The 26,051-nt window shown below is 48.0% G+C and overlaps 1 protein-coding gene across 2 annotated transcripts in view; it reads left to right on the top strand.

The window, feature by feature from the left end:
- The first annotated feature begins 403 nt into the window (after positions 1–403).
- LOC138503198 (uromodulin-like) overlaps positions 404–26,051 on the top strand; it is a 40,148-nt gene continuing 14,500 nt past the window's right edge. Inside the window, exons 1-8 of one of the 2 annotated variants that reach the window (XM_069622754.1) lie at positions 404–633; positions 1,576–1,593; positions 3,888–4,076; positions 12,595–12,696; positions 15,856–16,076; positions 17,707–17,864; positions 22,700–22,927; positions 25,850–26,049. In XM_069622754.1, the coding sequence (XP_069478855.1) occupies positions 585–633; positions 1,576–1,593; positions 3,888–4,076; positions 12,595–12,696; positions 15,856–16,076; positions 17,707–17,864; positions 22,700–22,927; positions 25,850–25,853 (969 nt within the window). In that variant the 5' untranslated portion in view covers positions 404–584 and the 3' untranslated portion in view covers positions 25,854–26,049. Of the gene's footprint in view, positions 634–1,575; positions 1,594–3,887; positions 4,077–12,594; positions 12,697–15,855; positions 16,077–17,706; positions 17,865–22,699; positions 22,928–25,849; positions 26,050–26,051 lie in introns of those variants that run through there. The other variant, XM_069622753.1, reaches the window with a different exon arrangement.

The following is a 26,051-nucleotide window of genomic DNA, read 5'->3' as shown; positions in this document are numbered from 1 at the left end:
TGTGTGTCCCTCTCATATGCGATTCCTCCCTATCTGTACTCTAATGCTATAGTTTCGATAGACCAAAGTAAAAAGGAGCTGAACTAAAAAGCATCCTTACACCAAACCTAGAGCCCATGAACAGGGGAATACTCTGGCAAAGTTGCTTTTTGCAACCTTTCAGCCAAAACTAAAATGTAGCCTTGCCTTGGCCTGTTTTAAGAAAAACATAGCAATACTATAAGTTGAAAATCAAGCCAATAAGGTGAAACAGATACTCAAAAGTAAAAAAAACACATACATACCATAAAACCGGGTGATCCAGGTAGCAGGAAGCCCTCCTGGCTCGCTATGTTGTAGAACAGGTGAGTGGGGGCGGGGCAGCTGTCATCTATGCAGGCGAAAAGTCACTAACAGGCTGACACTGCTGCGTGGATACTCAGTGAGCAGCTCGCGGTGAGCCTGGAAGCGGGCTGCTGTGCTGGAGACAGGAGGGGGCTGAACCCCAGCTGAACTGCAGGCCCTACTGCTGACCCTCCCAGGCACCCAGCCTTCGCGGTGGCGTTTCCCCCAGCTCCCGGGCTTGGGATGAGACGCGCTCCCCGATGAATCCCGTGCTTGGAGTGGTGCTGGCCGCGCTGCTGGGAGGCGCAGGTGAGGAGGGGCTGGGGTCCAGGATATGGTTATGCTGCGTTGAACTTGTACTGTGTGACTGCAAGGCACGGCCTTAGGAAGTTGTGGGGCGAGGTGTCAATGAAGGGGGGGCAAATACACAAGAGGCTATTGGGGTGCGGTTATCTGTTCGTGGATGTATGTAGCACTGTTATCAAGTCATCATGGCAGCATGACAGGCTGCAGAAACTAGAGTGGGGGGCAGCGCGAGCTAGCAGTGTGTGCCCAGTAGAGCTGCACCTCGCGCTGCTTGTTAGTGAATGGGAGTTTACAATCCTCAAGGTCACTCCACCAGCCTGTCCGTGTTCTCAGAGCTCCCACGGCTGCCTGTGCGTGTAGCACCACCCTCGCCCCGTCCCTGAGCTATAGGCCCCTGCCCTACTCCTCATATGCCATGGCCTCCCTCACACGGGCACAGCTTGCCTCTATGCCCAGAGAGAGCCCCTACAGGTGCGCGGTTTGCGCCTCCATGTACCTCAGCCCCTTATCCAATCTGAAAGGCAATATTTTGTCTTGCATTATTTTGTAATCAATAACTTACTTTATCATTATTTTGCTACAAGATATTAAAGCATGGAGCTATGACGCTGCCTACTTGCACTCTTTCCCGCCTAGAAGTAAGCCCCACCCACTGGAGCCAGAAATAAGGTGGCTAAATGAAACTCGGTGGGTTGAGTGACTGCTGCAGGGATATTGTTTGGTTAACCTTCCGGTAGGCAGTTTGAATCTCAGCAGGGTCGACTCAGCCTGGTATCCTTCATGTGGATGATAGCACAAGTTGCATTAATTTCAAACGATATTCAGCTATTATGTGTGTGTCATGTTATTCATAAATAGGGGAAGGTGTGCCAAGCACTTACGTCCCCTTTAAAAAATGTCTTCGCTCTGAAATTCTAAAGTTGTTCCTTTGCTTCTTCTCTGCAGGAGCCGCCCCCTGCTTTGGTAAGTACATTTTTTAAAGAATTTTTGGAGAGAAAGGTGGGACAATGGCAGTCATATGGTTATTTGTTTAGAACATGTATGGTACATTTCCAAAGGTCAATATTCGGGTCAAATGCACTGCATGAAATGTACAAGTACAAAAAAGGGCAAAAAAAGACAAAAATACCTATTCTAGTTTGACACAGACTTCCCAGCCTGTTACAAGCTGAGCTTTCCAGAGAAAGCCTTAAAACTAACATTAGGGTCCACGCAGAAGGCGTACCTATAAGCAGATACAAGACGGGCTTTCTACGAACATAGAATCTGCAGTCACAGTCCACGGTAACAGCAGCACAGCACTTCCGAGAGTATGCGTCACGCGTGTGGGTTGCCAGGTTACTCAAAGACGCCGTAACAAACAAGACAATCCGAGCACCCTCTGACCCCGTGAGAGCTGAACTCCGGAGCAGTCTTTCAGGAAGGACTGGTGTGACTGGGGACATAGAAACGTTAACGATTCCCTTCCTCGTCTCGAAACCAGAAGAAGAGGTAGAGGAACAGGTATGGGGGGGGGCGTTGGGACATAATTCAAGATTCATATATGCATGTACTGCATACTGAAATCTATACATTATGTACTGAAATGTCAGCTGTGAGTTTCTCAAAAAACCCATAGCCGACCCCTCATGCTTGGCTAACTATCGCCCGATCTCCATCACTCTTTTCAAGGGCAAACTCCTGGAAAAGCTTACCATCTCCCAGCTTAACCTTCACACTGATACTGTTGGTTGTCTCCAAGACCATCAGTCTGGCTTTAGAGCTGACAGAAGCACGGAGGAAACTGCTCTCCTGACCATCCGTGAAGACCTGCTCTCCAACCTTGACTCTAACATCCCTTCTGTCCTCATTCTACTTGATCTCCCTTCTGCCTTTGACACTGTCAACCATGCCACCCTGCTCAACCGTCTCAGTGATAACCTTGGAATCAACGATCAGGCCATGGCCTGGCTGACCTCTTTCCTCTCTGATTGACCCTCCCAGGCCCAACTTGGCTCCTTCCTTTCATCTATCTCACTCTCTACCTGTGGTGTTGCCCAGGGGTCTACCCTCTCTCCCTGGCTCTTCAACCAGTACCTGGCACCCCTTGGGCACCGCATTGCTGCTCTCTGCTCTAATTTTCAGTGCTACGCGGATGACGCTCAGCTCGTTTTGAGGCTTCCCTCTGCCACCTTTTCACCTTCTCATCTCTGATTGTCTGCTATCCATGAGTGGTGTGCCACCAATGATCTCTACCTTAATGCCAGTGAGACAGAGATTCTCCTCATCGGCACACCTGCACCCTTCTTTCCTGCCACTCTCTGGCCTGCCTCCCTTGCACTCTTCCTGCTCCCACCTGCGAGGCTAAGAACCCTGGTGTCGTCTTCGACTCCACACTCTCCTTTTCTCCAAAGCCGGGCAGGGCGCAAGCATTAAAGCACATTGATGAATCCAACGTGAGCACGGGCGCAATCGCCAACAAAAATACTCCCAACAAGACTGATTTGAACCTTAAATATTTGCCGAAAATAAGGAGAAAATATAACCCCATTACCACCAGTAACCGAGGCTTTAGTCGAGAATACATACATACATTGCAACTCTCGGGAGGATAGCACAGGTGTTTCGGGGGATAGCTCAGGGGCAACATGCTCGCCTTGGAAGCAAGACGACACGGAGCAACTCAGGTTTGATCCCCGGGTCCACGCTTAGAAACGTCTGGGTATTAAGCGTGGTTTAAATAACCTATCATTTAATATCATAACTCTTCCTCATATGTGGTGTGTCACCCTGTCTGGATTCATGTTCATTCCCCCAGAAGGTCAAATGTCACCCATTGTCTTCAGTGGGGTCGTCATTTCAAGAAGCATTCACTACTCTCCCAAAAATGAGCTTCTTCTCTGTTGACTTAAAGGTGGGGAGGGGTTTAGCACTGTAAAGAAAACAGATTCATATTTTCATTGCAGATTTATCTGTACTCCCTGAAATGGTTAATGAGGAACACTTTAACCCCATGTTCGAACGCCTTTTTAGAGGTTGTAGTCAGCCAAAAAGCCAAGTCCCTGCTAAAGAAATGGAGAAGGTCATAACACTCGAGGAGTCCTCTTCTCCTTCCTTCAAGATGATTCCTGCTGGCATGTAAGCTTAAAGCCTGAGGCCTTGTAAGATATGTGTGTTAAGAGCAGGCAGCCAATGACCTGCATGGGTTCGGAGCCCATATTTGCCTCCATATTATCTGATGTTTCAGATGCTGACCCTGCTCTTGCTTGCCTCTGCAGATGGCGATGCCTTTCCCCCCCTCTGCGCTGAAGTCTACTGTGCTGGAAACTGCACCTCTGGCAGCGGATGCCTGTGCAGTGACAACAACACCATCTGCGTTCCAGATGAGACCACCGGGTGTGTCCTGAACTCCAGCGCCTGCTGTCCAAGTGGGCTCTTCTGGCACCCGGCCCAATCCTGCTGCTCAGGTAAGTCTGAGCCAAGACTCTAACCGTAACCCAACTCGAGCACCAGGCCTACTCTAATGCCTCACCGTCCTCTAAGATCACTCTACACCTTATCAATAATTACAAGACATATATAAACCCTACAACCAAGCAGACATGTACACTTAACAGCACATTAAATATATCACCTAGCACCAATCTAGCTTAAAATTGTATCCTCAATCAAAAAAACAGGATTTGTTCATGGTAGGATTGTGTTGATCAGAAGCTTGTTTTCTTAATCATTGTTTTTAAGATTGGTACTTTTCTTAATATACACATGTGATACAAAGATATAAAATAAACAGATATTGACAGTCGAAAAGAGCAGCCAGGCCCACCTCGAGTGCCCATGTTTATGCCTGTTGTCAGAAGCAGGCCCTACCTGTTCTGCAACTGTGTTCCTGCTCTGAAAGTATGTGTAACTACATACCTTTGATCTCAAAGATGAAACTGACACACGCTCATTAAGTCCCAGTAAGACATCGTAAAATGGGTAAGAGGTCCCAGATATGCAAGAAAATTACCCTCAGAGCGTATGAGGAGGTGGTCGATCTGCATCTCTTAGCCGCTCCTAAGATCCAACTGCCCACAGGATTCTACAGAGACTCGTGGCTCTTTAAAGTCTGCTTGTTTTCTGGCCTTTGGTGGCCTAATGAAATTAAGAAAATTAGAAACAGACAATCTGAAATTGGAGAAGTCCAAAGAAACATGGCCTTGTTCAAAGCCCAAAAAATATTCGCAAGCCATAACTATTCAAAACACCATGAACAATTCATGCCATTTATAAATACTTCACCTCTAACCCTGACAAGCTCTTTTTACAGACAATAACATATTCTTCACATACACAGCAGGGACATGATTTCAACAAAATGCCAGGGGAACTGACATCATGAATCTGATCATATCACAGGAAGTGACGTGAAATGACCTTTTGACCCCCAACATCTCAGATAATGATGTAACACGAATGCTGGTTCCCGTGGAGTAGCAGGAAGAAACATCACTGATGTAAACATTTACTGAGTTTTTGTAAACTTAATACAATACAAAGGTTATATGAGCAGACAAAAGGTTATTTTAATTAGTGCCCATGTGAATACATGGTTGAGGCCTTGTGGTGCCAGAGGTGCAGCAATTATTTGCAAGAGGCAAAGTCATCTTAAGCCAGTTCCGGCTGACATGCACAGTTGCTGCCATTCTAAACCAGGCCAAGTCCCATAAGCCAGGTGCGGTTACTGCCTGCAAAATACACCCTCGCCGTGGTTACATGCAGCATCAAATGCCAGAGTACTGCCGGTTCATGTCACGCGATGCCTTATAACCCAGGCATAACTACTGTATGCAAGGTGCAATGTGACAGACAGAGGTACTGGCATCAGATGCTAAGTGCAGCTGCAAATGCTGAAACCTGGCATGCCACTGTTCGTCATCACAAGGAAGATGCAGCCTTCAGTATTCAAGTGCTGGCATCACACATACATGCCAACATTCTGTGACCAGAAATCTGTAGGAATCTTAAAGTTTCAAAAATAGAACTAGCATGATGACGATATCCCATGAAATGATGTCACATGAACTTTGGTCTTCAGTCACCACAGAAAATGACCTGAAGTGATATATGGCCTTGAAGAGGTCACAGGAAAAAACTGCCTGGTGTGGCCTAACTAAAAATCCTCTGACCCATCATTAGAAAAAAATGTACCAAATAAGTGAGCTGTGGGCAGTGTGACCAGCTTCTTCCTCATTGACACATGTTTTCCTCTTCAAACATACCTGCTGATAATCACGAGATGGCCAGCCAACAGGGAGCTGAAACACAAAATACCCACGGAAAAGCTCTAAATCCTTCTATTTGAACAAGTGCCTGCTGTGGAGGATCCGCTGTGAAAAGACATGAAGGTGATAACACTTCTAGAGTGAGCGAGTGACTCTTATGGTTGTCGCCCGACCTCCCACAGGAAACAAACACACACATGGGCGCTTTTAAGACGCGCTCCTAATCTCGGATTTTAAACGTCTCTCTGCTCTCAACTTTGCAGCCTCCAATGATTCTGACGGCTTCAATGCGAGGTTTCATCTCCAAAATATCAGGTTTGCACAAAAGGATCATTTTCAAATAGAACCCAGCTTGGCGCAGTGCTGCGGGTTTACAGCAGGTGTGCACTGCAGTAATAGTGCCGGCCACCTTCACGCTCTTTCTCACACGGACGAGACTGGTGCACAGCTCTCCCTGCCACATCCTGCGCTGTTCTTGCAGCCGTCCTGCAGGATGAAGAGCGAGCGCTGTCACGGGAGAATTGAGGCATGAGTTCAGTACCGAGCTTGTGTGTTATGCAAATAATGCAGCGATCAAGACTGTTTAACATGGAAATATAGTCACAGTACCTAAGCAAAAGCACCGCTCATCCACTGTGTTACAATATAACCTGTTACTGAAGAGGGCAGTATGTCAAGCCCAAACACTTCAATGTTTGTTCCCCCTTAGTAGGGGCCATCAGTGCAGTGCAGTCACACATCCTTGTAGTTGGAGCGTTAGGGCCTATTTAGAAAATACCAGCAACGTTATGCTGGGTCTATAAAAGGCTGGGTAAAAAACTCCCTTTTGAAATGTGAAAGTAGAATAATCCATGTCAGCTAAATCACACATGCTACAGCGCCATCGTGTGGCCCTCACCTGGAGTTCACCTCCTGTTCAGACAACTCTCCAAGATGCAGACAGCTGCATGTGCATTTCACCCGTGCTAGGAGGTAACAGTGCCGCACAGTCTAACATCCTGGTGGTCAGAGCATTGAGGCATGTTTAGCAAACACCAGCAAAGTGACTGCCACCTGAAATGTGAAAGTAGAATAAGCTATGTCACCCAAGTCACATATGCCACAGCGCCACCAGGCCGCCATCACTGGAAGCTCACCTCCAATTCCACACATGCCGCAGCGCCACCAGCACAAGGGCGCCATCACTGGAAGCTCACCTCCAGTTCCACACATGCCGCAGCGCCACCAGGCGGCCATCACTGGAAGCTCACCTCCAGTTCCACGCATGCCGCAGCCCCACCAGACCGCCATCACTGGAAGCTCACCTCCAGTTCCACGCATGCCGCAGCCCCACCAGGCCGCCATCACTGGAAGCTCACCTCCAGGTTCACGCATGCCCCAGCCCCACCAGGCCGCCATCACTGGAAGCTGACCTCCAGTTCCACGCATGCCGCAGCCCCACCAGGCCATCATCACTGGAAGCTTACCTCCAGTTCCATGCATGCCACAGTGCCACCAGGCCGCCATCACTGGAAGCTCACCTCCAATTCCACACATGCCGCAGCAGCACCAGCAACAGGGCGCCATCACTGGAAGCTCACCTCCAGTTCCACACATGCCGCAGCGCCACCAGGCCGCCATCACTGGAAGCTCACATCCAGTTCCTCGCATGCCGCAGCCCCATCAGGCAGCCATCACTGGACGCTCACCTCCAGTTCCACGCATGCCGCAGCCCCACCAGACCGGCATCACTGGAAGCTCACCTCCAGTTCCACGCATGCCCCAGCCCCACCAGGCCGCCATCACTGGAAGCTGACCTCCAGTTCCACGCATGCCGCAGCCCCACCAGGCGGCCATCACTGGAAGCTCACCTCCAGTTCCACGCATGCCGCAGCCCCACCAGACCGCCATCACTGGAAGCTCACCTCCAGTTCCACGCATGCCGCAGCCCCACCAGGCCGCCATCACTGGAAGCTCACCTCCAGTTCCACGCATGCCCCAGCCCCACCAGGCCGCCATCACTGGAAGCTGACCTCCAGTTCCACGCATGCCGCAGCCCCACCAGGCCATCATCACTGGAAGCTCACCTCCAGTTCCACGCATGCCATAGTGCCACCAGGCCGCCATCACTGGAAGCTCACCTCCAGTTCCACACATGCCGCAGCGCCACAAGCACCAGGGCGCCATCACTGGAAGCTCACCTCCAGTTCCACACATGCCACAGCGCCACCAGGCCGCCATCACTGGAAGCTCACATCCAGTTCCACGCATGCCGCAGCGCCACCAAGCCGCCATCACTGGAAGCTCACCTCCAGTTCCAAGCATGCCGCATCCCCATCAGGCGCCATCACTGGAAGCTCACCTCCAGTTCCACGCATGCCGCAGCCCCACCAGGCGGCCATCACTGGAAGCTCACCACCAGTTCCACGCATGCTGCAGCCCCACCAGGCCGCCATCACTGGAAGCTCACCTCCAGTTCCACGCATGCCCCAGCCCCACCAGGCCGCCATCACTGGAAGCTCACCTCCAGTTCCACGCATGCCGCAGCCCCACCAGGCCGTCATCACTGGAAGCTCACCACCAGTTCCACGCATGCCACAGTGCCACCAGGCCGCCATCACTGGAAGCTCACCTCCAGTTCCACACATGCCGCAGCACCACCAGCACCAGGGCGCCATCACTGGAAGCTCACCTCCAGTTCCACACATGCCGCAGCGCCACCAGGCCGCCATCACTGGAAGCTCACATCCAGTTCCACGCATGCCGCAGCGCCACCAGGTCGCCATCACTGGAAGCTCACCTCCAGTTCCACGCATGCCGCAGCGCCACCAGGCCGCCATCACTGGAAGCTCACCTCCAGTTCCACACATGCTGCAGCGCCACCAGGCTGCCATCACTGGAAACTCACCTCCAGTTCCTCACATGCCGCAGGCGCAACCAGGCCGCCATCACTGGAAGCTCACCTCAGTTCCAACCATGCTGCTGCACCACCAGGCCGCCATCACTGGGAGATTACAACTCCGGCGGGGTGGGAAGTCAGGCACTGGTAAAATGTAAGTCCCCATTCTATGGGAGTGGGGACACAGAAGCACAAGCGCTTTTGCTAACGGTGCTGGTGCTTCTGTGGCCGGTCTGCCTATCATGGCCGCTGTGTCCGGCAGGGTCCAACCTGTCGGGCACAGCGGCCATGGCAGGCAGACTCAGAGTTTGCCAATCCGGAAACAAGGGTGCCGGCAAACTCCTAATGAGGCCCATTGCGGATAACCAAGGTTTCTCAAACACAAGATTGTTGCTCTAGAAAATTGCCTTTGTCCTGTGGGGCAGTGCATTTGATAAGTTGCTTGTTGCATTTCTATGAGATGCATTATAGTAAAGTGAAATGGCGCAGATCTGTGGCATTATGCAATGTTTAACACACACTTTTATCAAGAACTACCCTTTTTACAGACTGCACTTCAAAATGTAACATAATGTAATCTACATGCGTTTCTGTCTGCCCGGCGCTCCTTATTTCCTTCATGAATGCCCCAGAGGTGTCAGCCACGCCCAGAGCAACCATTTCCTCTAATAAGCCCACCCCTAGCATAGAAGGCCACCAAGAGAAGAGTCAGAAGTATGCGCACTATAATCCACGTAATGTAACGTAAGAGAAGCGGCTGACGCAGGCGTGATGACAACACGTGGTCAGAGTTCAGTGCTCACCGCTGTTTTCAATTCATCTTGTGAGGTTTTACTGCCAGCTGCTCCTCTCTCCTGACACTTGGGCAATGTGTGCTAGCTCTCACAGACACCATGTTCAACACTCATTCAGTGAATCCCCTCCTCTCCATTCCCGGCCTCACAGTGAAACAGTCTCTGTTTTGATGACTTGCTTCCTCTGCAGCTCTGCCTGTCAGGCAGCTGTCTCTTTCCCATCCTGCAGCATCTTCTCTGTTCTAGTGGAACTGTCTCATCGTCTCCTCTCTTCTGGATACCAGGTCTATGTTCCAAAGGGCCTTCCTTCCAACTGTCTTCCTCTAGTGGTTCTGCCTCTTCATTGCGTTGTCTATGCTCTCTTCCAGAACAGCTCTCTCTTCTACCAGGACCCGATGTGCATTCCTGTCTCCTTGCTCTTCCAGAGGTGCCTATGCCGCATCCCGCTGTCTCTTCTCATTCGGGGTAGCTGTGTCCTCCCACTGCCACGCCATTCACCCATGGGCACCATCTCCTCATTCTGTTTGTGCTCTCTTCCAGAGGATCTTTCTCTCCTGCCACACAATGATTAGTCCCGCTGTCTCTTCCCACTGTCCCACCTCTTTCAGGGCAGCTGCATCTGATCCAGTGCATGTGTTGTCCAGCTGTCTCGCCCCACTTCCAGGAGCGGTCTCTTCACACTTCTATCTGTGCTCTCAACTGGTGGAGTTGGCCTGGGTTCCTCATCTGCTCTCTATACCACTGGAGTTGACTCTTGCTCTACTGTCTCTGAGATCTCTGATCCAAGTGGCTTCATTGTGCTGTTTCTTCTCTCTTCAACTGGGGTTGTCTCGCACTCCTGCTGTCTCTTTTCCTACCCTGCTGCCTGGTGCTTTATCCTGCTGTGAATTCTCTCCCGCAGTTGCAACAGGTTGTCTCTGCTTTATCATACTGCATCTACTCTCTTGCCACAGAGAGATCTCTGCCTTATCCTACAGTCTCTTCCCTCTTGCCATTATCCTGCTGCCTCTTCTCTCATGCCACAGAGAGATCTCCGCCTTACCCTACAGTCTCTTCCCTCTTGCCATTATCCTGCTGCCTCTTCTCTCTTGCCACAGAGAGATCTCCGCCTTATCCTACAGTCTCTTCCCTCCCTCTTGCCATTATCCTGCTGCCTCTTCTCTCTTGCCACAGAGAGATCTCCCCCTTATCCTACAGTCTCTTCCCTCTTGCCACAGAGAGATTTCTGCCTTATCCTACAGTCTCTTCCCTCTTGCCAGTATCCTGCTGCCTCTTCTCTCTTGCCACAGAGAGATCCCCCCTTATCCTACAGTCTCTTTCCTCTTGCCATTATCCTGCTGCCTCGTCTCTCTTGCCACAGAGAGATCCCCCCTTATCCTACAGTCTCTTCCCTCTTGCCACAGAGAGATCTCTGCCTTATCCTACAGTCTCTTCCCTCTTGCCATTATCCTGCTGCCTCTTCTCTCTTGCCACAGAGAGATCGCCCCCTTATCCTGCAGTCTCTTCCCTCTTGCCATTATCCTGCTGCCTCTTCTCTCATGTCACAGAGAGATCTCTGCCTTATCCTACAGTCTCTTCCCTCCCTCTTGCCATTATCCTGCTGCCTCTTCTCTCATGCCACAGAGAGATCTCCGCCTTATCCTACAGTCTCTTCCCTCTTGCCATTATCCTGCTGCCTCTTCTCTCATGCCACAGAGAGATCGCCGCCTTATCCTAGTCTCTTCCCTCTTGCCATTATCCTGCTGCCTCGTCTCTCTTGCCACAGAGAGATCTCCCCCTTATCCTACAGTCTCTTCCCTCTTGCCACAGAGAGATCTCTGCCTTATCCTACAGTCTCTTCCCTCTTGCCATTATCCTGCTGCCTCTTCTCTCTTGCCACAGAGAGATCTCCCCCTTATCCTACAGTCTCTTCCCTCTTGCCATTATCCTGCTGCCTCTTCTCTCTTGCCACAGAGAGATCTCTGCCTTATCCTACAGTCTCTTCCCTCTTGCCACAGAGAGATCTCTGCCTTATCCTACAGTCTCTTCCCTCTTGCCATTATCCTACAGTCTCTTCCCTCTTGCCACAGAGAGATCTCTGCCTTATCCTACAGTCTCTTCCCTCTTGCCATTATCCTGCTGCCTCTTCTCTCTTGCCACAGAGAGATCGCCCCCTTATCCTACAGTCTCTTCCCTCTTGCCATTATCCTGCTGCCTCGTCTCTCTTGCCACAGAGAGATCCCCCCCTTATCCTACAGTCTCTTCCCTCTTGCCATTATCCTGCTGCCTCTTCCCTCTTGCCACAGAGAGATCTCCGCCTTATCCTACAGTCTCTTCCCTCTTGCCATTATCCTGCTGCCTCTTCTCTCTTGCCACAGAGAGATCTCTGCCTTGTCCTACAGTCTCTTCTCTCATACCACAGAGAGATCTCCGCCTTATCCTACAGTCTCTTCCCTCTTGCCATTATCCTGCTGCCTCTTCTCTCTTGCCGCAGAGAGATCTGCGCCTTATCCTACAGTCTCTTCCCTCTTGCCATTATCCTACAGTCTCTTCTCTCATACCACAGAGAGATCTCCGCCTTATCCTACAGTCTCTTCCCTCTTGCCATTATCCTGCTGCCTCTTCTCTCTTGCCACAGAGAGATCGCCCCCTTATCCTACAGTCTCTTCCCTCTTGCCATTATCCTGCTGCCTCTTCTCTCTTGCCACAGAGAGATCGCCCCCTTATCCTACAGTCTCTTCCCTCTTGCCATTATCCTGCTGCCTCTTCCCTCTTGCCACAGAGAGATCTCCGCCTTATCCTACAGTCTCTTCCCTCTTGCCATTATCCTGCTGCCTCTTCTCTCATGCCACAGAGAGATCTCCGCCTTATCCTACAGTCTCTTCCCTCTTGCCATTATCCTGCTGCCTCTTCTCTCATGCCACAGAGAGATCGCCGCCTTATCCTACAGTCTCTTCCCTCTTGCCATTATCCTGCTGCCTCTTCTCTCATGCCACAGAGAGATCTCCGCCTTATCCTACAGTCTCTTCCCTCTTGCCATTATCCTGCTGCCTCTTCTCTCTTGCAGTGGAACCATCGTGCTCCCCAGAGTGTCTAAGTGATGAGATCTGTACGGACATCAATGGCGTATCAGAGTGTCGCTGTAATCGGACCATGTACCGACTCTTGGGTAAGTCTACTCGCCGCTACTACTTTTACTTGCCAGTGTTGTGGTCAGGTTGTATCTGGTGCCACATGCACTTCCCTGGTAATTATTGGGTCACATCTTTTTCATGCCACCTGCAGGAAGTCATGTCCTTCTTTCTGCCAAATGCCAACCCTTGGTATGTTGGGAATCAGGTCTTGCCTGGTGTCACATGCTCATACCAGGGGCCTTTTGGTGGTCATCACCTTTTTGGTGTCTCATAAAGTTACCTAGAATGTTAGGGACCAGGCCCTTTCTGAGGTCACATAGTGCTGCACCTCGGTTGTTGGAGCCCATACCCTTTCTCATGGCATCTAATAATACGTGATGGTGTTGGGCTACAGCCCTTTCTGATGTCACCTACTGATAACTGAGGCTTATCATTAGTATGACATCAGAAAGTGTCCAGCCCCTTTCTGATGTCTCCGAATGATGAGGGTTTTGGGGTGCAGTCCTTTTCTGGTGTCAGGGAATACCTGGGAATATTGGGGTTCAGTCCTTTCAGATGTCACCTAATCATACCCGAGAGTCCAGATTTTTTCTGATGTCTCCACATATCATCTCTGCACAGTGCTTCATTTGTGGTGGTGTTTTCCGGGATTCAGCCCCAAAGCCGGCCTTGGGGGGGTGAGCCGGGCGACTGGCATGGGTGTCAACCCCTCAGGGTACCATTAGCCCCCACCACGCCAGCTCGGGGGAGTCTTTCCAAGGGCTCCCCGAGCTGGCGTTGCGGGGGAAGGCGCAGCAGGCAGTCTTTTACTGTAAAATGTGCCCGCGGCGGCGGGTGTTAAATGCGCCTCTCCGCCGCGGGCACTTTTCATAAGAAAAGGCACCATTAGCCCCACACCACGCCAGCTCGGGGAGTCTTTCAAGGGCTCCCCCAAGCTGGTGTGGTGGCAGAAGGCATGGCAGGCGCCTCATTGTCACTGAAAGAACCCGCGGCGGCGGGCTCATTTAATGACAATGGGGTGCTAACGCGCCCTATTTAATCTCCTCGCCGGAGCGAGGAGGTAAAAAAAAAGTGCCTCATCCTGGCCCCTCCCCCTTCTGCCCCGCCCCCTGTTAACCAGGGGCGCGCAGTGGGCGAGGGGGGGCACCAATTCGCCCAGGGCGCTGCTGCCCTTAAGGCCGGCCCTGCTCAGCCCCAGCACTTATTTCTAAGCCCTGACACTTGTTGCCTCAGACTCATTTTGATTATGAGATAGTGTTTTGGCAGCTTACATATTTTAACTGTCAGTCAGTCATAGTCTCACAAGCAACAGCCTCCCGGGCGAGTTACTTGTTATTCATGAACCTGATGACCCAAGTGGGTAGGGCAGAACTAGTTATCAATTTCTATGGATAACCATGAGTTGGAAGATGGCAATTGGTGCTAGGTGATTGTGCTGGGCATGGCAACAGTGCCTCAGTCAGCCTGCATGGCATTAATGGGGCTCTGCTACTGAGATAACCAGCAACATTGCCACAGCAGTGTGAGATGGCAATAGCAGGACAGTCAACGTTCAGCAGCACCAACACAGGGACAGTGCCTGGGTAAAGGCACTGCCAAAGAGAAGTGCTTGTCATGAGTGCCAGCCCAGACAAGATCATCTAGCTGCAGTGTTTGACAGGCAAGTTCATCAGTTCAGTAATGATTTTTCCTGAATTTGTTCGTCAATTTTCTAAAGGAATAAATCATGTTTGCTCTTTTTTTCTGTGGGTAGATGGTCAACATGTTCCACTTGAAACTTGTAGAATCAAAGCAAAATGTTGACAATGATGTTGTGTTTAAAGAAACACTCATCTATTTCTCTTATTTCAAGACATTCCTAGTGGGCTGTATTTTGTGTTATGTTGTAAAATGCACCTTTTCCTTGGGTAGTGCATCCATCATCCAGAATGAGCCGCTGAGAGTTTCAGCTTTAACCCCAAATATGCTGACACGGTGGGATGCATGTGCGGGTGGTGGCAGCAGTGGACTTGTAGCTTGCCCGGCCCCATATCGTAACAGGTGTGCTGAAATATATTTGGGCTGTGGCACTACCTTTTTCATAAATTAAGCACTGCCTCTGGATATTGCGGGCCTGGCCCTTTCTGATGTCACCCAATGAGACCTCGGGATCTTGAGGTTCCAACCTGTCATATGTCACCTTATGATCTCTCTAGGCGATGGGGGGCCGGCCATCTCTGATTGAACTAGTGATTCCTGGGGGTATTGGAGGAGGCTCTGCCCTGGAGTCACCTGCTTGTGTGATCCTATGATGTTGAATCTCTGGGGAGTGGTTACATGTCTTTATATCAAAACATTTTATGAAGAATGCACTTATAAAGAAACTTTTATAACAAAAAATATAACACATTTCTTTTTTCTTTTTTGGGGGATCCCCCAAATTCCCATTTCGAAACACCCCTATAAACCCACCCCAAACGTTTCCCCACAATACCCCACCCCCAAGTGCATTCTTCATAAAATGTTCTGTTATAAAGGATTCAATATATGTTCATTCTTTATAACATTTTCGTTATAAAACTGCATACCCTGGGGCGTTTGTGACATCTGATCATGGGGGGAATCTGTGACCACCTGATCTCAGTTTATAACCTGGCACTTTGAGTTCATGTGAGTTTATGGCAAAGGGATCTGAGGTGCGGCTGTACCAGACTGGTCTAAGGTAAGGGCGTGGCAGTCCAATCTCGACCATTGGATCTCAGGGGAGTTTGCAACAGTCTGATTTCAGATTCATCTATGATGGCCTGGCCCCAAATGTGTCTGTGACTGCGGATTCCTTTACCTCTTTCCGGGACTCCCTTTTCTGTGGTTTAGACATGATGATTCAGAGGCACCCCATATTCCCACTCCACCTGTCTGTCTGCTCTTCTCATCCCACCCTGGTCTGACCTTTGGGGGTATCACAGGCTTCACTATTTATAACTCGCTCCTAGAGTTTGGGGGACAGCACGTTCGATATCTCAGAAATAATTCAGAAAGCCACAGACCACTAGTTTGCAGTGGCAATTTCAGGTACGAATCTAACCTTCACCAGTTGCTGGTTACCAACAGATGCTTGAAACCTTCTCTGTTCATTGCGGAGGTCATGCCAAAAAGATGATGGTTTGTAAAAGATAATCGGGGTAATGCTTACTTACTACTTGTTTTTTTTCCAGATCGCCGAGACCTCCAGCCCGTGGTCACATGTCGGGGTGCCACGATGAATATTTCCATCAGTAGGTGCCTGCTCGAGAGCTTTGGCTACAATGGCTCCAGCATGGCCCTGAGGAACTCCAACGAAAGCTGCAACCTCTGGTCCCAGGGCATCAAGGACAACAAGTCTGTCTTAACGCTCGAGGTCCTGCTAATGGTCGGATGGTGTGGTAATGAGATCTCGGTAAGAGACCAGCATTGATCGTGGACCTAAAAACACCAGGGTTCCAGGCATTATATATTAAGATGCACAGGCGGTGGTGGTCGAAGATAATAGAGAGACAATTGAAAATGAAATATATAATACAGGCATGAACTCAATACCTTAAGCATAAACTTAACAAAGAAACCTCTGACACAGCTAGGAAATAGGTTCCTAGGGCTTTGGCGCTTTATAAATAAAATAACATAATATAACAACACAGTAAAAATAGCTCAGCAAAAATAAGCACTACTGAAAATAAAGCTGTAAGAATCATGCTTACTGAAAATACCAAAACTAAAATGAAAAAAAGCAAAAATAACCAGGAGGCAATTAAGTCTTCCCAATGGGAGCTATAGAAATGAAATATAAATTGTCTCATTCACTCCCTCATTCAGTACAAATAAAAACCAAAAGGGTCATCTCGGGAGGATAGCCCAGGGGCAATGGGCTGGCCTTGGAAATAAGACAACACGGAGCAATGCAGGTTCGATACCCGGGTCCCTGCTTAAAAACCTCTAGGTATTAAGTGCGTTTTAAATAACATATCATATCATAAAACAAAAAAGAGGAACACTTCTGGCAGCAAGAGTAGGTGAGAGCGTGAAGAAGACCGTATCAGGTAATATTATCCCCACCAAAAATATCGGCGTATGTACGGTGGTCGGGAGCGGCCATAGGCGATATTTTTGGTGGGCATAATATTAGGAGAAGGGGTTACAAGGGTGACCCCCGCCCCTTTTAAAAGAATACAGGGGTTGCGGGGGTGTCCCCCGCAGGTTCCATGCCTTAATATCGCCGCAACAATACGGCAATATTTTTGTGTGGCAATTTGCGGAGTAATTAACACATGGAACCGAAGAGGACTGGACGCCTCCTCCCTGTTTTAAAGTTCACCTTCACAGCTGGAATGCGGAGTTGCACTATTTGGCTGTTATTCTTAATGATGCACCAACATTACATGGAGAAAGAAAAATGTATTCTCCCATTTGACCTTTTAAATGCTCAAACTGTTGTCATCCAATTGTGCATGGTAAAATGCTGCCCACTTCAGCACCATGTCCACGGGTGAGGGCATTAAAGTGGCTTAAGTGCTTTCAACCATTATTAATAGTCCTGAGAAAAGCAAAGGGTGCTAACAAAGGCTAAGGGCAGTTAAGCCTTGTGTGTGCCCCCTCCCACCTAACTGCACTCAAGTTATTACCTGATCGCAATATCCTTCAAAACATGCATTTGGATGTTCACCTGCCCTTTCTTGTTACTGTTTAGTGTCACTTGTAATCATAGACGTTCTTCGCTACTGAGATGGAGCAAAAGCTGAATTAAACATTTGCTCTCAGCATTTCACATTTGTATATACTTTGGAAAGATTCTTGCTTTTGGGGGGAGGCCTTTATAATTTCCTTCTTTTAAAATTCATTTGTGGTTATCTGCAGAGCGCCCATGGCCGGCGTGTGGCTACCTCAAAGCGCTTAGGTGACCATAGGGGTGAGGAACAAGTGGGAGACACCTTCTGTTTTGCATTTTGAAAGACAATACATTGTATGCCACTTCTGTACCCATGCAACACACGGAAGAGGCCAGGGGTCTTACTCTCAATCTCTCCTTCCAGGTGAACACTTCTTATGTGAGGTACTCCAATGTTCTCCAGGTGCACCCTCTTTTGACTGAAATCGTGCGAGTGAACCCCCTGAACCTGAGCTTCTCCTGCAGCATTGCCCGGGCCGTGCAGACCAGGCTGGAGCTTGACCTACAGCCTGCGATTAACAGGTGGGTTTTGGGTTGACTGTATAGTCAAGGGCCTGAGTATGATCAATGGTCTTGCTTAAAGTCAATGGTCTTGCTTCTGGTTAGTTGCCTGCTTCCAGCCAGTGTCTCGCACTCGGCCAGTGGACGAGCTTGTGGCCAATGAGCTTACTTCTGGTCATTGAACCTCCTTCTGATCAGTGGGTTTGGTTGATCAACTGAATTGGCCAAACTCACCAGCCACCCTGCCTGTTCGTACCTCAATCACAACATGGATCGGCGCGCTGCAGACAGGAGGAAAAATAGACCCTGCTCAGACACACCCAGCAAAATAATGTTACCTGAACTTATGTAGCTCTTTAACCAATGGGGCACATTCTTCTGAGCACAAAAGCCCAGTTGGGTAGATGCAGCACAGATATGTTTTTTTAGGTTTTGATATGTTTCTACGGTATACACGCATTTCGCCGACCTATTTTTGGTCGTGGTACTTTTCATCGCCAGATTTTACATCGCCAGAAATCCTTTTTTTTTATTTTTTGGGGTGTTTTGTTGAGGTTGGGGTATTATTATAATAGTAAGGAGGGGGTCTGGGGGTGGAATAAAAAATAATAAAATAAAAATAAAAAGAATAACAAAAAACAAAAACAGGGTTTCTGGCGATGTAAAATCCGGCGATGAAAAGTACCACAACCAAAAATAGGTTGGCGAAATCACGTAGAACCGTTTCTACGCGGGAATAGAACTTTCTCTCTGTGCATGACAGCAGGTAGATTGTAAATCAATTCCAGCTGAATTATCTGTGCAAGGAGCAGTCCAGCAAGGGAGCAATCTGATCCTCAGTGCCTGGGATTCAGAAAGATCATTCCAAATTGTGGACAGTCTACATCATCATTGCAAGTGGTAAAAAAAACATCTAGCTGGGGGCCCCGCATATCAATAATTGGAGATTAACCCGGCTTAGTAATGGTCGAGAACCAGCTAGTCATGGCTTAACAGTTATCAAGAACCAGCTGGTGATCTGCCTGGCTTATCAATGATCCAGAACCAGCACGTTATCACCCTTGTTTTTGCAATGTCAGTGATTGCAAAAAGCATGTCCAAATGGCATAAGAACTAGAAGATCATCAGTGATTTAGATGACCCCTGATGAGCCTGGGCCATCATAGCTAGTAACCGCAAAAGAGCAGTCCAACATGAGGACAGCCTGGGTCATGAGACCAAGAGAAGGCCAAAAGTGGTGTCCAACCAGCAGGCCGCCTGGGTTCCGAGCCATAGTGAATGATGAGAGTTGCTAAGCAAGCAGCTGTTTAACCTGCGTGCAACCTACATCATGCAGCCTTGTGAATGATAAAAGAACTACCTAGCCATTGGCCAGCCCGGCTCATGACGCATGGTGAATGATACAAGTGTTGTCCGGCTTGTGGCAGTGTGAGCCATGATGCTTGGTGAATGATAAAGGAGCTGTCTACCCCGTGGACAGCCGAGGTAAAGAGGCTTGGTGAATGTTAAAATAGATGTCCTACCAGATGACAGCCTTGGTCCTCAAGACCTTGTGAATGACATGACCTGTCCATCCAGCAGGCATCCTAGTACACCAGGACCACTGATGAAGAGATTCCTTTGTTTGTGGTTATGTGCTTCCTTAAAGTTCTGGCCCATCGCTAGTCCTCATTGCTGATAATTAGCTCAAAACCACAGCTTGAAATGATTTGCTTCTCAAGCTATCCTCAGTCTGGACCTTTGTATGTATCCACTGCCTGGATGGATCACCATGACTCTCAAGGGTGACTCTGTTTAACACATATGCTTTATCAGTGGGGGATTTGACTTGAAGGATGACAATGTTCTCTACCACTCCTGTGCTGTAGAATTTGGTTCAAAGACTTGGATCTGATAGTGCATGTACCCATATTCTGTCAGAAACAGTGCAACACAACCCCAATGTAAAAGGGACCCCATCAACAGAGTATCTGTTACAATTCCCCACCCACGATTCTTTTGGCAAAACTTGAAAATGAATGAACCATCCTAGATACTGTCCCCCTTGAAGAAATAATCCAGCCAAAGTGTATGCTGGTCTATGGTCTCCTGGCCTTGCCTCTTAGGAGTCGGACTTGACTACCTGAAGTCGTTGGTGTCTTTCCACTTACTGGTGCACCTTTGAGTACCATCCACCTCCCAGAAATCTTCTCTTCTGCATCCATAAATTCCTCTGGTCTATGTCCTCCACATGCCTAGTTTATCATTCCCTCTGCTCTAGGCTCTTTTTACGCTAGTCTATCCCCATCTGCATCCAGGCTAACTTGAGTGGTCTGTCCTTCCCTGAATCTGGACTACAAGTCGGATCTATCTTCTCACAATGTGGACCTCGCCAGAGTCTTATCTCGACTCACCCAGTCTGGGATCTACGCTGGTGTACGTGCTTCCAAATCTGGACTCTTATGAGTTTGGTCTATGTTCCTCCAGTCCTGAACTCTTAAAGCAGGAACTATCTCTCTTTAATTCTTGATTGGCTAAACGCATGTTTGTTGTTCTTGAGGCCTGCATGCCTTATCCTCTCTCAAGTATTGACTCCCCAGACTCGTGTTTGCTTCTGCCTGATCTCTCCTGAGTGTGATGTATGTCCAATAGGTCTGGACTCTTCAGAATCTGATCTGTCCTCCTCCCCTGAATCTGGGCTCCCCAGAGTTTGTGCTATTTTTCTATTAGACAGGATTCCCTCAAGTTTCTTTCCCTTGATAGTCCGGGTTTATTCTCATTTGCCGATGGGCTACACTCAGCCTATATATATCCTCTTCAGAATCTGGTCTCCCCTAAGTTCGATGTATCCTTCCCTGGATGTAGACTGTCATGACTACATTCTGGTATCCCCCTGTTTGAGATTCTAGTGAGTCTGGTGTATCCTCCTTGGTCTCTGGACTCTCCTGAGCATAATCCATGTCCACCTACTCCCTGAGCCTGGTGTGTCCTTTACTGCACCTGAGTTCTCTTGGGTCAGGTCAATGTTCCTCTAGTCTGGACTCCTGAGGAAATAAGTAAGCAGTCCATACAATATCCTGTGACAGCGGTGCTCCTCATTATCAAGTACCAGGCCCCCTTCCTTGTAAGAGCTGAGAGGGGTTCTTCCCATGCTTCTTTATGAAAATGAGTATGGCTTGAGCCTTTGTGGAGAGCCTACTAGGAGAGTTCCTGACTGGTCATATACCTGTGTGAGTCTCTTGAGGGCACCATGACGGTTCAAGGACTATAGAAGAGGACTGATGAGAGAAGCGGTATAGACAGAAAAAAGGACGTAATGCAAGACTGAAATAGGAGAGGAAGAGAGACAGAGAGTTCCCCAAGTGTTAAATATCAGTGGGCACTCTGCTACAGTCCGCAGATAATGATCCACAAAGCAGTCTCAAGGATCTGTATCACAGATTTTCCCTAACCAAGTCCCATACGTTTAATCTAAAACAGGGTCTGTATGTAGCGGAGTAACAGGACTTTAAAATATACTCAATTTTAGCCACCCTGTGCACAAAAATGAGTACCTTGAAAAGGTATCGCGCCTTGAAACACTTGTGTATTGGCATATCATAGCTGTGCTAGGCTGTGTCTTCCCTCAGAAGAAATGTCAGTTTAGCCATTATCCCTAAATCCAGTGTTTGCAGAGTGTATCTTTCTTCCGTAAGCAATTAGGGAAACCTCAGCTGGAGGTAGGAAGTGTGCCTGAAAGCTGTTTTCCTGTTCTGTGTGTCCTGGTAAATTGAACTCTCCCGCATAGGTTTACATCTATAGACGGTTGAAGGTGACGGCAGAATTGATCATAGCCAGATGCCAGTACAACATTTTTTTATGAAAAAGGTATTGTGAAGGTTTGCTAGTAAGTAGGTCAGTCAAACTAAACAGATCAAAGTAGGGGATGGAAATGGACCTAAGGGCAGTAAACAAGACGAGCAAAATAAGTAGGCATGATATGAACTGGTCTGATGGTTGTACACTTAGTGCTGTGAAGAATATGTTGATCTTCAGTGTTCAAATGAAACCCCATAGGGTGGAAGTGCAAGTAGACATATGTGTAAGGGTTCCTGGTTACCCTATAGGGAACTGTGAAGCCATATAACAAAATGGATGCCTAGATAATAGGAAGTATGCTCTGGGAAGTGATTGCAAGTTGAAAGGTCCACATCTAGGTATAGGACAGAGGGCTGCAACCTTTGGCTCTGCACATGCCTTGTACTACAATTCCCATCAGCCCCAACCAGCATAGTGAATAGTGCAAGATAACGGGAGTTGTAGTCCAAAACATCTGGAGGGCCACAGTTTGCAGACCCCTGGTATAGCAAGTCAGGGAGGCGGTCTCATGTTAGCGATCTATGAGGTTTCCTCACAGAAATGTGCTTGTGCCCCATTTGGTCGAATTTCTTTTGAACCACATTTCACTGCAAAAAATGCGGGGAGAGAACCTCTGCGACACCAGCGCATCCCCCCTCCTTTCTAAATACCTAAACCTACCTGCCATCTGCATTCCAGAAAAATGTGGTAAAAATCATACGACCAAACGTGCCCCAATCAAATGGGTCTGCGAGGAAATGGGGTACTTGGTCCTACACCTAAAGATTAGGCACTGTTCATCAGTGGTCTTTTCATTGTGCGTCTTTTTACTGAGTATTTACTTCATGCTTTATTTTGATGTTTAGCATTTTCATTTTTGTAATAATATAGGCGGCCATCCACACCCTCCATTTTTCTGCTTCAAGTTGGCCTCCTATGAAAAGACGCAGCAAAAAAATGGAAACCGATGAATAGACATGACGCGGTATGGAATGTTGGTATATTTCCTCGTTTTAACACCGCCTTGCTTTCCCGTCCAGCTCGTCAGGACTCAGTGACCTCGGCTTTACCACCACGCCGCCTTTGGACCTCCAAACACATTTTTCAAGCAGCCCATTCGTGCCTCTGAATTCTGCGTCTCCTCTCTACGTGGGGATCAGTACAGCCTTCGTTGACATGCCGAGGTTCTCTCTACGGACAGAGCATTGCTTTTCGAATCCAACCGGCGACCCCAGCCTTCCCAACAGTTTGGAGCTCATCACGAATGGGTAAGACGCAAAACTGGTAGTGGAGCTGTGCCAGGGTGTAGAGGGATAAAGACATAGGGATCCAAGCTGCAGCTCACAGATCAGGCCCAACAAGGCAGAAACAGGTTTGCGGTTGCTTGTGTTTCTGCGCAGAAGGGGCATGGCATAGCTGTTCTGGCTGGACTGCTCCCATTGGTGGCAGGACCAATACAGGTTTGCATAAGGCTGATCCCTTTCTGCATTGATGTTAAAGGACTAAAAAACAATGGTGTACAAGGTTGTTCAGAGGAATGGCTAAAATGAATTCATAACTTTCCCGATTCACATTTTGGGGTTTTAGTTTGTCTCCCTAAGTCAGAGAAGGTATGGCCAGATGTGGGTCCCTGCCCACTGCACCACAGGGAACCAAACTGCACCTAACTGATCAGCCCCAACAAAGCTGAAACATGTCTGAGTTGCTTGCATTTCCCTGGAGAGGGGATGTGGCCTAGTAGTTTGGTCTGGACTGCTCACACTGGTGGCAGGACCAACACTGATTTGCATATGGCATAGCCCCTTCTGCCTGGTGGCTAAGATTGGTTTATAGTGATAAAGTCGAATCACAAAATGTTGAAAGTCAAAATGTCGAAAAAAAATGTCCGAATATTTTTTCTTCCAATGTCCTTTTTTTAAAATGTTCTGTTCGAAATGGGGGGTTTCTGCCCCCAACCCACCCCCTTTTTTTTAAATGCACGAAAGCAAAAAAAAAACATGTAAAATAAACAATGACAAATTGGAGAAAAAAAATTAAACATTTTTTTTTTCGACATTATGTCTTTGGACATAATGTTTCCGACTTATTCACTGCCTACCGTTAAGATTAATTCATAACCTCCCTCTCAACACATTGTTTGGGTTATCGGTGGATAACATGACAGCAAGGCCCCGAATCAAATCAACAGTGCTGTATTCTGGCATGGTTTGATTTGATCGTGTAGAGCACCAGTCTCAGGTTCTTGAAGAACTAAAAGGATGCCCACTTGTGGAACTCTAGGATTGAACAGCAGATCCGAACCCATTTCTCGCTCACTCCTGTCATACACACCCTAGAATATTCCCACAGTTACCCTTTCATATCAGTTATTGATGCATGCTGTCTATTATTTGTGCAGTAAAACAAAATCTATATGGTAACGTTCTATTGGATTAAGCAGAATAGACCTGTTTTATTAAAGAAATGAGTAGCATCAAAATGTACCAACAGGTGTATATAGAACATTGGGGCGAATGACAAAGTGTGGCAGGTGAGATGTGGGTAGGGGAACTCTAAGTTGGTATCTGAAGTGGAAACACATAGGTCAGATTTGGAGGTTTCCTCCTCCCACAAGGGGAGGGAGCTATTTTAGGTTCCCGCTTGGCATCCGCCCCTTTAAGTACATGAGAAGGCCCCCAAGTGCTTTTTGTTCAGAGTTGCTAGATTGCATCGCTCTGGTATTTTACATGGTGTGGCTGGTGTCAGCTCTATATCAGGTGACTACTAGGCCCTTTGAGGTATATGGCATTCAAAAACTATTAGAGGACCCGACATATGGTAGCAAACATGATTGAATACCACAGAAAGGGGTTGAGAGGACATTCATAATACGAGCCATGTTTCTCTAACCTCAACTCAGTGCCCGATTCAGAGCTTGTGATGAAAGTAGTGAGGAAAGCAGACATTCACCTATCCAGTTTCCGGCACTGCCATTCTCAGAGAAGAATTGGAGGGGAGATGCTATGTTTTCCAGCAGCAAAAGCTGCTAAAATCTATCCTTTTGATAGCAACATGTGCACCAGTGCCACTGCAAGGATTTCTAGAAAGACTGCCACATTAAATAACGTTTTCTTAAGCTTTCAGTAAACTAGAAAAGTGCTGTTTATATAAAGGGAAAAGTGTATAGTAGAGTTTCGGTGCTGTATTAACTCCTTTATTTGGATGTGCAAAATCAGGGCTTTTCAAAGGAGAATCCCCTCCCTGTGGCTTCCTGGTGGTTGCTAAGGCTGTTGTCACGCAGCTAATCGTGCACATGCAAAAGTTAAGGCCTTGATGCTAGGCCACCACATTTTCACTTTGACATACTACAGTGTTTTTAAGAAAAGTGTTCTTCCTTCATGGAAGAACACTTTCCTATTTTAATATGCACCTTGGAATCAGTACCTATGTGAGTGCCTCTGTTCTGGCTGCGATCCAGCACCTTAAGAGAAGAGGCTTTCCCTTCAATTAAGGGGTTCTGAATATAAACAGTAAAAAGACTCTTTAAAAGCCTTCAGGTAGTCACGTATGCCTGTAAGTCACTAATGCCCCAACACATACATGCTGACATTTCCCATTCCATTTGGGGGTTTCTCATCCAATTCTTTGGCTTTCAGGGACTTGTAGGCCTGGGTTATTTATGATAAAAGCAAAACCACTAGTCCCAGAATGCAAAGAAAAAAACAGACTTGGATGAGCATTTTCCAAATGCAAAGGGAAGTGGTGGCTTGCTAAGGTAAGAAGTTCACCACTCCACTAGAATGTGCAATGGGATTAGGTAAAGAGACCCTTAGCTTCACAGACTAGCAGAGGTATTGCTGCGTTTTTTCCACAACAACATCGATGGCAGAAGGGACCAGTGCTGTTTCTTAATGGGGGCTAAGCGAGACAGAAGGTCTCCATTTGTGCCTGTTTTTTATGTTGCATTTCAAGTACAAAGAAAAAAACACATGGTGGCAAATGGTCTGGTTTAAAATGCTTTTTTGTTTCTGCAGATCATTTAAAAGGGGAAACAATTAACATTAGATTGCTCAAACACAACAGTGGGCAGACAATTGAGACAGGCTATTGTTAGTTGGATGTCCCTTAAGAAATGCAAATGTTTGTTCGGTGACTGGTAGTTAGCGGGATGCATAACAAGTTTCACACTGTGAAATAATTACTACAAACAGGTGACCCTACTACGATGTACCAGATATCGAAAGATCGCTGTGATCGTTCATCTTTGTGCAGAGGACCCCCAGGCCTGCCAGGATACTCAACAAGAGTCCTTGCTCAAGAGCTCACACCCACAACAACAATAACACGTATAACACACACGCCTTGAAAAAGACCCATGTCTGGTATAAAAATGTGTCGGCTTTAAGTGTGCAA

This window comes from Ambystoma mexicanum, chromosome 11, assembly GCF_040938575.1.
Source record: "Ambystoma mexicanum isolate Mex_15411 chromosome 11, UKY_AmexF1_1, whole genome shotgun sequence".
In the NCBI taxonomy this organism is placed as follows: Eukaryota; Metazoa; Chordata; class Amphibia; order Caudata; family Ambystomatidae; genus Ambystoma; species Ambystoma mexicanum.
This window is presented reverse-complemented; position numbering and strand designations above follow the sequence as displayed.